We start from the raw sequence: 13,371 nt of genomic DNA, 5'->3' as shown, positions 1-13,371 counted from the left end.
TGTAAGTAGTATTTACTGTATTCTTACAAAAAAGTGAGCTAGAGAAAAATATTAAGAAAATCACAAGGAAGAGAAATTATATTTCAGTTATATTGAAAAAGACACCCATGTAAGTGGACCTGCGCATCTCAAACCTTTATTGTTCAGAGGCATTGGTGTACACAACTGACAACTTCGTCTATTCCCACCATCTGTGTCTCAATCTTCTTAATATTTTGGAGGCTGCATGTATACATAAGTTATGATCTTAATCTTTTAATTATCTTATAGTAATACTATCAAGCAATAAATAATTTTCTTAAATGAGTTTGTGGGAAAATTCTGAGGGATTAAATTTATTCTTTGTGAGAAATGAGAATGTATTTCCCATTGAAATGTTTTCTACATAATATAAGAACCTCTGAAACTAGGTGACCATATGAGTCAGGTGTATTATCAGACTTACTTATAATTCTACCTTCCCCCTTTTGCCATGTCTTCATAAGGATGTATTCTTTGCTATAAATGAAATTATGGCTTCAGATCTGGCTAGAGGTAGTCATTACATGACGATTCCTTCTTTTAATTGGGCCTGACCATCCCTCTCCCTTGCCCTTTAATAAGTCACGTCACTTAAAGGAGGCTTTTTTTCTGAGGTGGTGTCACTGTGTCCAGCACGAGCCTAATGATGCCTGGCATTTCTTTCACTTTCTTGTCTTCCTCATCTGCCTCACTTGAGGCATGGAAAGAATACCACAGTGATTCTGTTTCAGTCGCCTTTGTTTTTGTGTTTCATCTGCAGTTATATCTAGAAAATGTACCTCAGACTTACTCAAATGGGTATGAATATTTGTCCATTCTAACCTATAGAGAGGACCAAGACTTGTAAACTGGTTTAGTGGAAACTATTTTCAAAGTAAACTCCTGAAAAATGATATGGCAAAACAACTTTATTCTTTTGCTGAACTTCTTGAAAAGCTTGAGTCTTTAAAACAACAAAATATTACCTAATAGAAGGACATCTGTTTGCATTTGACACCCCCACCCGAGCGTTCTGTGTTTCCTGGTTGTGTCTCATTCAGATGAGTGCCAGGAGCCCTGATCCGTTCAGACCGCTTGGCAGCGTCTAACTGCTCACAGTGTGAAATGGACAGTGAGGGAAGTCCCTGCTTGCTTAGTTTTCAACCACAGTTAATTGTCTAAGATTTAAAATATCTGTTCCACAGCCCTAGCTGGTTTGGCTCAGTGGGTAGAGCATTGTCCTGTGAACTCAAGGGTCCTGGGTTCGATTCTGGTCAAGGGCAAATGCCTGAGTTTGCTGGCTCGATCCCCAGTAGGGGGCATGCAGGAGGCAGCTAATCAATGATTCTCTCTCATCAATGTTTCTATCTCTCCCTCTCCCTTCCTTTCTGAAATCAATAAAAAAACACACCTGTTCCACACATAATATAACCATCATCTTTTGCTTGTTCCTTTTGCTCTTAAGCTGTCAAATTTTGTGCCAGATGGAAATAAATTGTTTCTAACACCCAGGCATGTCTTTGACTAAGAAAATACTCATGTCCTTTGTAGTTAAAGATGTTTGGTATTTGCATTTTTCTACCTGTTCTCACACTATATCAAGCCAAATTGGAGCTACAGCCCTATATAATAAAGAGCTAATATGCTAATTAGACCGAGCAGCAGAACGACCATCCGGATGATCTTTTGGACGAAGCCAGGGCTGCAAAGGCCGAGCCCCTTGCATGAATTTGGTGCATCGGGCCTTTAGTATTTTTCTAATGTCCCTATTTATGCAAAAAGTAAGCCCTTTATGATTTTCCCCTTTCTTACAAATGGTTGCAAAAGCTTTTATAATAAACTTACCTTACAAACTTGTATCAAAACATGGTATCCAATAGAATTCATTTGCCTATAATTAGTACTTAAATCCCTTTTTTGGTTCCTTTTAAAAAGACAGCTGAATCAGGACTATGTGTTTGATTTTTGCTTTTAAGAAATGGTTTTAAGAACTCGTTTTGGAATTAAATAAATTTAGTTTAAATTCTTTTTGCAATTCATGAAAGCTGCTCAGATCTTGATTGGAAATTCTGAAATGGGTAGATGTGGCTTTAGAACTCAGTGGAATTCCTTTCTTAAACCACACAAATGGTGTAAAAGAGGCTTAATCTTCAAGTTCTTAAGCTAGAGCTTCGAGCTTTTACAGATTACTGAATTGCTTATAAATGCTTGGTTGTTGAAGGCAACATTTAAAAAATAGTCTTTATGAGGTTTTCATGTTTATATAGAATTCTTACCAAATGGTCTCAACCATTGATAGATAACTATGATAAATTTTAAATGTTTTTTAATTTTAATTTTAATTTTTTTAAAAATATATATTTTATTGATTTTTTACAGAGAGGAAGGGAGAGAGATAGAGAGTTAGAAACATCGATGAGAGAGAAACATCGATCAGCTGCCTCCTGCACATCTCCTACTGGGGATGTGCCCGCAACCCAGGTACATGCCCTTGACTGGAATAGAACCTGGGACCTTTGAGTCCTCAGGCCGACGCTCTATCCACTGAGCCAAACCGGTTTCGGCAAATGTTTTTTAATTTTAAAAGGACTATCTCAATGCTCAGAAATTTGAAAAATAAACAGGAGGAAGTTACCCATAACCCAGTAGTTCAGCAAAATTATTGAAATGGACATATGGGTTTCATTTATTTAAAATGATACACATATGTTTTTACATCACTGCAATGTAGACTATGCATATTTCTGTAGAGGATAAACATTTAAATACAGTCTTACCAATATTATAATTTCATTTGACTGATATCTTCAGATAGACAAACCTCCCTTTCATTCTGACTTCCAAGGATTCTCCAGGCTCCCGCAGGTAACTGTGAGACTGTCAGTCAGAGGCAGGGATTTGGACAAAAGTGTAGAAAGGAGACCAGGCTTCCAGGAGGATGTGTGCTGGGTGGCTGAGAACATCTGGGTACTTAGATAGGTCTTCACTCTGCTTGTGAGTTGGGCTTTGTAGTGGGATTGTCCATATATCTGTGATAATTTTAAAAATATCTATTTTATTGATTTTTTAGAGAGAGAGGAAAGGAGGGATAGAGAGAGAGAAACGTCGATCACCGATCAGCTGCCTCCTCCATGCACCCCACAGGGGATCAAGCCCCCAACCTGGGCATGTCCCCTACCCAGGAATCGAACTGGTGGCCTCTTGGTTCCTGGCTCGACTCTCAACCATAGAGCTACACCAGTCGGGCACTGTGATCATTTTATTACTTAGTACTTTCCCCCCCAACCCCCCCCAAAAGATTATTTAATTGCCTGTAAAACATAATAAGGAAACAATTCCTGCTCACATGGTTTGAAGTGAGTAGGAGGAAACCCCACTTCCCCTGCCATGTTTAAGCATTTCTGAAAGAGGCTATTGTGCACTGACATCTAGGCTTTTTAAAAAACTACTTATCTTTTTGAAAAGACAAAGGACTCAGTCATTTAGAGAAACAGGTGCCGGACCACCCTTGCTGCCTGCATCAGAGCACTGCTGCTAGCGCCAGACTCGCTCCCCAGGCCAGTGATGGCGAACCTATGACACGCGTGTCAGAGGTGACACCCGAACTCATTTTTTTGGTTGATTTTTCTTTGTTAAATGGCATTGAAATATATAAAATAAATATCAAAAATATAAGTCTTTGTTTTACTATGGTTGCAAAGATCAAAAAATTTCTATATGTGACACGGCACCAGAGTTAAGTTAGGGTTTTTCAAAATGCTGACACGCCGAGCTCAAAAGGTTCGCCATCACTGGCCTAGGCTGACTGTCCGTGGCCACATCTCAGTGCTCTGTGCTGGGTGACTGTTCATTCGTGTCTGTTTTCTCTCTGCTTCTTTATTGAGATAAGTCTTCATGCTCTAGATTCACTTAGCTTCGTGATCCCAGCAACTCAGATTTAAAGTTTCCCTGGTAATGAAGCTAACGAATTCTCATACAGAGAATGGTGTGTGATTCTTTCTTCTGGAGAAAAGCTAGCGGAGCTGATGAGCAGGAAGTGAACCTACAATCAGAATTAGGTTCCTTTCACAATTTGGCCATTTATTTTGGCATCATTAATTAATCTCACTTTTGTAAAGTTTCACAACATTATGTTGGGAATAAAAATTTGCTTCAAGTAATATTGTTACGGCAGAGTAACCGCGAGAGAAAGGCAGACCGCCAAGCACTCGGAAGATGCAGAAGTTCACCTTTATTCAGACACACCGGTGCCGGAGCTCAGGGGGCAGTTCCCAAAGCTGAGCCCCCCAGTTCTGCTGAGCCCAGTTTCACAGCCCTAGCTTCTGTTTCTTGCTTCTGGGTCTAAGTGTGGATTTTAACGTTCTATTTTGCTAAAAGCTATTTCTGTGAGGCAAGGTTGCAGCAGACAGCTGACACCAGTGCTCAGCCCTGGGGCCTCGGCTTCAGTTCAAAGCCCCTGCAGACTTATTGTTCCAGGACGTTGGTCAGTGGCACCGCAAGCGGAGTTAAGCTGGTTATAGGTCAGCAAACACCCTGTCGCTGCAGAGGTTGGGTTAAGCTGCCCTTACGTTATTGCTTTCAAAGTGTAAAGCATTTTGAAATTCTTGAGTAAATATGTATTTCCAATTTAGATTTTGAGATAGAGGGATGTACTTTTGCCCCCTTAATTTTAGAGGAAGAAATTCAGACCCAGCGGGTGACGTGGCATCACACACCCTGCATGTGAGGAAGCACCTTCCATTCAGGCTGGTGCTCCCACCACACCCACACCACCTCCTCATCACAGTTAATAAGATGATGTTAAGAGAAGTTTTCTAGAAATATGCAAACCAGTAGAGTGCCACAAATTAACATATCCCTACGAAGTTATTTTATGCTGTGAAATTTAAGAGAAGTTAAAATGTTTCTAAACCAGAATGGGCTGGCATATTTTTAATTAAATATTAGAGAAATCTAAAAATAATCTCTAAGTTTATGTTAAATGTAACTCAATTTTGGTCATGAAGATGACCCAAGACTACACAAAATCCAGGGGTTTTGGCCCAAGCCCTCCCTTCCGAGGAGGGGGCTCCCTGTGCCAGCAGAGGGGCTGGGGGCATCGGGGGGGGCGGGGGGGACAGAACACGCTTCCTGGTGTATGTTTATGTAGAAGTATATCCTGCAGATAACTTCAAAAAAAGTGAGGGCTTTAAAATGTACTCTTTATCCCTTACGGTGTCTTGCAAATAGTAAGTTTATAAAGTATTTTGAATTAAATTGAACTGAAGTTGGATCAAGCTAAAGAGACATTTCTCCCTTTACTTCAAGACATAGGCTCGAGGCACTCCCTGCAGCTGAGCGTCCTAGAAACCTGGCTCAGGGTTGAAGGCCGTTTTGAGGCTTCTAATGAACATGCTTCGTAGCCCAGTGTAATAAACGATTTAAAGCAGCTCTGGCCATTCTCCTTCAGCATTCCCCGTGATTCCGTTCAGCACGATGGCTGTTCCTGCTGTGCAGGCTCCGAGCGTCATCGTTCGCCTGGGACTTCCCACCCGGAGTTAGAAACAGGCACAGCATGTGTCAGCGGAGTCCCCAAACACCTTTTCAAGACGATGTGGTCACGGACTTAGTGCTTTAATTCACCGCCAGGTTTCTCTGCTTAAAACGTTAAACACTAGTTTCTTAAGTGTGTGAAAGTGACAGAGTTTGCTAAATACTTAAGAAGGAATTCTTGTAGATTTTATTTGCTAATCTACATAAAACATCTGGGTAAAAGTTACTTCGTGGTTTTGAGCCGTTTAGATAGAGTTCCGTGTGGACACCTTCTGCTTCTCTCCTGTGTGAGCATCTTTCTCTGCTAGTTTCTACATTTTATGCTGTGAGATCAGCAGAATTATTGAACCCATTCCCTATATATTTAACATCTTCCTTCAGTACTTCTGCCAGGCACCCGTCCTGAACTGAAGGCATTTGGCAGACTGCATGGCCACTGTTCTGTGGGGGAGTACTACTCAGCTTATGCTTATAAATAACTAATAGTTGGCATGAAAAAGGCCTCTTAGAAAGCCGTTTTATGACCCTTACCAGCTGGGGGTTAATATTTTCAGTAAAAAGCCAGTAAATAGAATATAATCTTTTGTATTTAAACTCCACATTATTGCATTGCATTAAAAGCAGTCTGAAGACCAAACTGTGGTAGGAAGCATAAAATGTTAATTAGAGCCCTGCCAGTGTGGCTCAGTGGTTGAGCATCGACCCAGGAACCAAGAGATTACTGATTCGATTCCCAGTTGAGACATATGCCTGGCATGCAGGCTTGATCTCCGGCCGGGGGTGTGGGAGGTGGCCGGTCAGTGATGTTTCTCGCTCCCTGTTTCTTTCTCTCCCTCTCCCGTCCTTTCTCTAAACATTAAAAACAAACAAAAAACATTAAAAACAAACAAAAATCATTAAAAAAAAACAAAAAACATTATTTAGAACTGTAAATTTTTTGGTAATTTCTGTTTATAATTTTAAAAAGAAGATTAAGAACATTGGCAACAAGATGAAATCAGAATACCTTGATTAAAGCAAGCAAACAATTATAGTTTCTTAAAAGAATTTCTCCTAACCTTTGCTTTGTGAGGGCACACGGAGCCATGGCCTGTGCACTGCCCGAGGCACGTGTGTGCTGCGAAGTGTGTGCAGGACCCGCAGTCTCCAGCTCCCTCGGAAAGTGTAAAACTTTAAAAATTAAAAATGACATTTGAGAATTGAAAAATGAAAACTTTGATCAAAGCAGAGGCTATGTGAGTTATCATAGAAAGAAATATTATTTTACTCATTCCTTTTAGCTCTTCTGTTCCTACCTCAGAAATCATTACACTTTATTGAAAAATATTTAATTTAAAAGTTTTGCCTAGAAAATAAATTTGAAGTTTTTAGTATTATTTCACAGTAGTGCTGTTTGATCTCTTAATTTAAGCATTTCATTAACATATGTTTATATAAGAGGCAGATTGGTGTCCTTTTATTATTATTATCATTATTTTTTATATTTTTACTGATTTCAGAGAGGAAGGGAGAGGGAGAGAGAGAGATAGAAACATCAATGATGAGAGAGAATCATCTATTGGCTGCCTCCTGCACTCCTCCCACTGGGAATCGAGCCTGCAACCTGGGCATGTGCCCTTGACCGGAATTGAACCCAGGATACTTTGGGTCCACAGGCCGACACTCTGTCCACTGAGCCAAACCAGCTAGGGCTGGTGTTCCTTTTAATGAATTAATGCCAGGGTTAAGTTATCCCTTTATTTTATTTAGTCTTTTTGAAACCACTGATTTCTATACTAATTTACTCTGACATTTTAACCAGGACATTAAAAGAAATTTAAGGGATATACTTACTTCCACTTGGTAGTTAGCCTTGTCAGGACCAACCCTTCCTAACACGTACTTTAGGGAGATTTTACAGTCCCCCCGGTTTCTTTGTGTGAAACAAAAAGATCAAAGTTGCTTTGGAAAGAAAAGGATCACGCTCTCTAGTGAAGACGGGGGTGGGGGGGTGGGGGGGGTAGGGGAGGCGGGGGGGGGGGGGGCAGACCCGGAGACTCTTGCAAGGACTTAGAACCGAGGTCAGGGAGGACCTGTCTTCTCACCTCCAGAAAGCTGTGCCGCCTCTGATACGAAGCCGTAGGCTAGAACAGTGTCTCCCACGCCCCTTCCCTCCCTGCCGTGCTGCTTACACACACACACACACACACACACACACCCACACACACCTGTACAAAACATACACTCACACAGCACACCCCAAGCACACATGCAGTACACACATGCACACACATATACATGCACATCTGCACACACATATGCACATGTACACACATACACGACATCTGAGGCTTCTCTTGGGCAGGTTTACCCCATTCCTACAGCGTCTGCCTAGAACTTTAAAAAATTATTTTTTGTTCCAACCCAGCATTTCCCCATTTTTTCCAACAAAAAGTAAAGCAATTCTCTTTGATATCTGTATTTGACTTTTCCCTTGAAGCGTTTCCTGTGATCTCTCCCTGAGGGAGCTTGTTGACTCAGCTCTCTGCAGCCTCCCTGCCCGCCTGCCTGCGGTTCATTGGCTACCATGTCAAGGATGCAACTTAACCTTCAGAAAGTTCACCTCCTGCCCGTGGCCCCGAGTAAAGTGAATTTCTAAAAGGAAGCATCTCGTGAACAGTCTGCCTGACAGTCCTCATGTGGACCGGCTCTTTAGAGCGACTGTTGGATGCTTTTCCTTCAGAAGCCGTTCTTTGGCCTGCTGGCTGCTGGCACCAGCGAGCATGACTGGCAGCGAGTTCCGGGGGCCTCCCCCCTCCCTGCATCACGCTGTCCAGCCTGGGAAACGGCTCTGCATTGTCGCTCACAACACTTGCAACTGCAAGGAGCTCGTGCTATTGAACAAAGTCCTAGGAAGTACGGGGTCCGAGTGTCTGTCTTCATGTTTCATTTAATTATGTAAATGTGCATTCATTCGCCAAATGTGGTATAGGGTTAATACCTCTTCACAAGAGTTTCTTGTTGCTTTTCCTACAAAAGCTATGCTTAATGCATTATCCATAATTTCCAGGTTTAATTATGACTCTAAATTAGAACAAGAACTGAATGCTTGGACGGCACTCTAAATGCACATTGCTACGATTTGGTTCCCAGTCTTGCAATGACAGAAGCATTTTAACTGTTCACCTTTATTAAATCGTGGTGTCTTTTCACACTGTATTTGAGCAGTTTATGTAATATTTTATTAAATTACACAATTACACTAACAAATACAAATAGCAATAGTTTTGGAAAAAACACAAATCTAGTCATGAGCTGAACAGTGTGCTGCGGGCGTCGGTCAGTGAGTTTTTGGGGCAAAAGGGCCATTTACTCTAGCAAGTCAGCTTAAGTGGGGCCCTTTTCTACTCTACCCGACATGGAACCCACACTTACAGCACTTCCTAGGGCCTCAGTGTTCTGGTGAGTTCCCCTCCTAGCCTCCAGCTGAGCAAGATGTGGTTCTGTTCTTTTGGTAAGTTGGTCTCCAAAAAGAGGAAACAGCCTGGGATGCTGTTATGCACTAACAGTTTGTCTTTTCTAACAGCAAGCCTGGAAGAGGGAACTGGGAGAATTGTAGGAAAATAGCATGTTTTCTCAGGCACAACATTGCCTAATGTTGGAAAGCTGATGCTCCATTCCCCTGGTGGAATGTGTGGGTGTTTCCCACGGCGCCTCTCTGGCTGCAGGGCCTGTGGGATGGCCTTGATTGTGTCCACATGGCGCTCCCTGCAGAGGCCTTGGCCCTCAGTCGGCCACGGCTCTGCGGAATCTGCTAAAATGTCTTAACACCTTCTGAGTGACATAGTTCTGAGTGACAGTGCCAGAATGCATCATATTTTTCTCTATGGCAACTTCTTTTCTCTTGTCCTTTTTATTTTTAAGTAGCTTCATCTTTATTGCAGCTGTATTATTTTAACTGACTTAATAGGAAGCTAAGAGTTTCATTCAAATTCATCTAATGATATCTCTACTTTTCCAGGATTTAATTTCCTCTGCAAGTTCTTTAATAAGTAGAAACGGGAGGGGGAGTATATCAAGGAGGCTAAATAATAAAATTTTTTATGCAGTTAAAAAAGAGTAACTGTCTCCGATGAACCCTAATTGAAACCCCTCTTGACTAAATACCTTTAGTGCTGTTTCGCAATTTTTTAATACAACTAATAATTAGCTGTAGATTTATCTACGAGTAACAGAAAATCCAAAATAATAGTGTCTTAGGCAGATTATAATTTTACTTCTCTCTCATTGTCAGTTCCGGAGATCTTGTGGCAGCTTCGATCGTCAGGATGTGTGGTTCCTTCTGCCACACTGCCCCTCCTTGTGGTCCGAGAGGGCTGCCCGGGCTAGCAGTAGTGCCTGCATTTCAGCTGCAGAAGTTGGGTGGAGGATGCCTCCTGTAATCAGCAGAACTTGAGTGTGTGGCCTCAGAGGAGGCTGGGAATGTGGTCTGGGTTCTGGGTAGCTTTGTGCCCAACTAAACCTGGAACACAAATGGCAGGTTCTGTCACAGTGAGCATTGTTTCCCCGACAGAACGGAATCCTGGACTTGGACGCTTTGGCAGAAACAGGCTCTGCGGTGCAGTGCCGAGTACAGGCAGTCACTGTGCGTGCCAGTTCTTTAACGAATGGGCAGCGGTTAAACGAAGTCCTTTGTTTCTGAAGATGTCGCTGATGGGATGGATCAGTGAGGCGCTGAAAAGGAGTAAGGTGAAGATAGTGGAGAGGAAAAGGACTCAAGAGTCATGGTTGTGGCAAAGAACATTTCGTTTGAGGAAGTGAACATGGGCATTCAATAAAACAGCTGCACTGTCCAGGGCTGTGTGTGCACACGTGTGTGTGCATTCGTGCGTATGAGCTACTTTACCGTGAGATAAGCACCATCACAGTTTGTGGCACACCAGCTCAGTCCCCTGCACTTCTTGTCGCGAGGCCTCTTGGGAATGAGCACTTTGATGCAGGCTTTCTCCCCACTTCGCAAGCCTTTAATAATGAGAGGCAGGCAGGGGGACTGTGGTGACGTCTGTGCATTCAGTATGTGACTCTTCCTTTTCGTAAGTTCTTCTGGCTTTCTGCTGCAAAAGTAACTACTTTGTTTGAAATTCAGTGAAGAGAGAAGGTAGGAGATACTATGTTCAGAAAAGGAAATTTAAAAACAAAGTTTAGGGTGGCATCCAGATCGCAGCAGGAAGTTCAGACTTAGGTCTGAGCCTGGCCTTCACCCGTGGCCAGTGGCATCTAAACGTGTTTATTTTTGTCATGGCCTTACTTTGGGGGACCCTGAAGCAACATTTAATTATGTGTTTGTAAGTTTCATGGCATGAAGATCAGCAAATTTTGCTTTTTCTTGGCTATAATATGTTACCGTACTCTCAGAAACTTGTGATCTCTGTGTCTAACAATGTGTTTAAAAAAACTCTCTTTCTGCAGTGCTGGGATTCTCAGGCCGCTGGACTCCTCCCCCTTTACAGAACATGTTCTCTGGGAAATGTTGCCCCGAGTTAGACAAAGCAGGCAGTTACTAGAAATGTTTTCTATATTGTTCTGCTCACATTACATTAATTTCAGTTTGATCACATTCTAGACTTTTTCTTAGCTTTGGTGGCAGTTACATTTCATAATCACATTGACTGTGAATTAAGTTGCATTGAATTTTGTTGCTCTCGGCTGACTTTTTGAGGAGCCTTTTTTTAGAGGAATATGTTGAGTGAATGATGAGACAGATGAACAAAGGAACAAGAAAGCCAGAGTTAAATTCACACTTCTGCTTCGTCTCAGGTTAGCTTGCTCCCTCAAATGGAAGCATGAATGTTCATTTTTGTCTTTTTCTTTGTTCTGTGACAATTCCTGTTTTTGCTAGGAAAAGGGAGTTATTGAAAACAGTAGTTAATATCCAAGTCATCTATCCTATATAATAAAAGGCTAATATGCAAATTGACCGAACAGCAGAACGACCAGTCGCTATGATGTGCACTGACCACCAGGGGGCAGACGCTCAACGCAGGAACTACCCCCTTGTGGTCAGTGTGTTCCCACAGGGGGAGCACTGCTCAGGCAGAAGCCCTGAGCCGGGCTCACGGCTGGTGAGTGCAGCGGTGGTGGCGGGAGCCTCTACCACTTCCGTGGCAGCACTAAGGATGTCCGACTGACGGTTTAGGAGCGGGCCTAAGCCATCAGTTGGACATCCCCCGAGGGCTCCCGGATTGTGAGAGGGCGCAGGCCGGGCTGAGAGGACCCCCCCCCCCCCCCCCCCGTCCAGTGCACGAATTTTGTGCACCAGGCTTCTAGTGCAGTGGTTCTCAACCTTCCTAATTCCGTGACCCGTTAATACAGTTCCTCCTGTTGTGGTGACCCCCAACCATAAAATTATTTTCGTTGCTACTTCATAACTGTAATTTTGCTGCTGTTATGAATCGTCATGTAAATATCTGATATGTAGGATGTATTTTCATTGTTACAAATTGAACATAATTAAAGCATAGTGATTAATCACAAAAACAATATGTAATAATATATGTGTTTTCTGATGGTCTTAGGCGACCCCTGTGAAAGGGTCGTTTGACCCCCAAAGGGGTCGTGACCCACAGGTTGAGAATTGCTGCTCGTGTGTGTGTATGTGTGTATACATATGCCTAAGTGACCGTCTGACCATTGGACTGTTCGACTGGTAGCTATGATATGCACTGACCACCAGGGAGCAGACGCTTAACGCACAGGCATGGAAACATGGAACAGACTGATGAATCTCAGAGGGAAGGGGAAGGATGGAGGGCAGGAGAGATTAACCAAAGATCTTATATGCATACTAGAGGCCCAGTGCATGGATTCGTGCATCAATGGGGACCCTCTGCCTGGCCTGCTCCCTCTCGCAATCCAGGACCCCTCGGGGGATGTTGGACTGCTGGTTTCAGCCCGATCCCTGCAGGCCAGGCCGAGGGACCCAGCCGGTGCTCGGGGCCTCTAGTAGGTCATAATCAACCGTGGAATACCGACAGAGGTACATACCTTTTCCCCTTTAGAAGTCACACTCCTCCTGGCTTGCTCTTGCTTCCCGTATCTGTGTGGTCGGGAACCAGAACCCTCAGCTGCCAGTCCACCTGGGGATCGTCAGAAGCTGGCAGGATTACATTTAATTGTGCTCAACATGCGTCCTTAATTTTTTAAACTCTCCTACTAAACTGTATGCTTTTTAAGAGCAAGAACTATGTATCTGTAGTCCATATGGACCTTACGGAGAATGTGTGCAGCTGTGGCCACTCTAGAGGGACAGAGGAGGCCGAGCAGCGTGGCCAGGCCCCGGCCCTGCTTCCGGCTCTCGTGTATGGTGTTCATTTGGGAACAGAAGCTTTTGGGGGAAAATGTTTCTCTTCTTTAAAAAAAGTTTGAAAATGACTCTGTTGGATAGATAACTCTGGGCCAAATTCAACTAAAAATTGCCATTTTTTATGATCCCACTGAACATTGGGGTCTTAGACACGCTGTATGGTCTGTTCCCGAGCTAAGCCAATTATTACATTTAACAGATTGTTCTCTGTCAATCTCAGGATCACCTGCTGCTACCAGCGACCACCCATAACAAGACCAGCAGACCAAAGATGTCCATTGTATTGCCGGCAATAAACATCAATGGTAAGGTGACCTTTTGGTTTACGAACGAGATTGCTTTGTTTAACTGCGATTCTCTGAATTAACTAAAATAAATTTAAAAGGTTCAGTTGGTTGGGTATATATTCATGCATTAATTTTGAAACATTTCCCACTATTTTGACAAAATACTATTTTTAAAATTTTATACTCCTTTTAAAAATGAAAAGATTTGAA

General features: G+C 42.7%; 1 protein-coding gene across 2 annotated transcripts in view; it reads left to right on the top strand.

Annotated features, from left to right (window-relative positions):
• ATF6 (activating transcription factor 6) overlaps nt 1–13,371 on the top strand; it is a 138,111-nt gene that overhangs the window by 110,064 nt on the left and 14,676 nt on the right. For both annotated transcript variants that reach the window (XM_070397162.1, XM_070397161.1), the window contains exon 16: nt 13,095–13,179. In XM_070397162.1, coding sequence (XP_070253263.1) covers nt 13,095–13,179 — 85 coding nt within the window. The remainder of the gene's footprint in view (nt 1–13,094; nt 13,180–13,371) is intronic.

This window comes from Myotis yumanensis, unplaced genomic scaffold (assembly GCF_028538775.1).
Source record: "Myotis yumanensis isolate MYYU_CA2020_CCGP unplaced genomic scaffold, mMyoYum1.0.hap1 SCAF_17, whole genome shotgun sequence".
In the NCBI taxonomy this organism is placed as follows: Eukaryota; Metazoa; Chordata; class Mammalia; order Chiroptera; family Vespertilionidae; genus Myotis; species Myotis yumanensis.
This window is presented reverse-complemented; position numbering and strand designations above follow the sequence as displayed.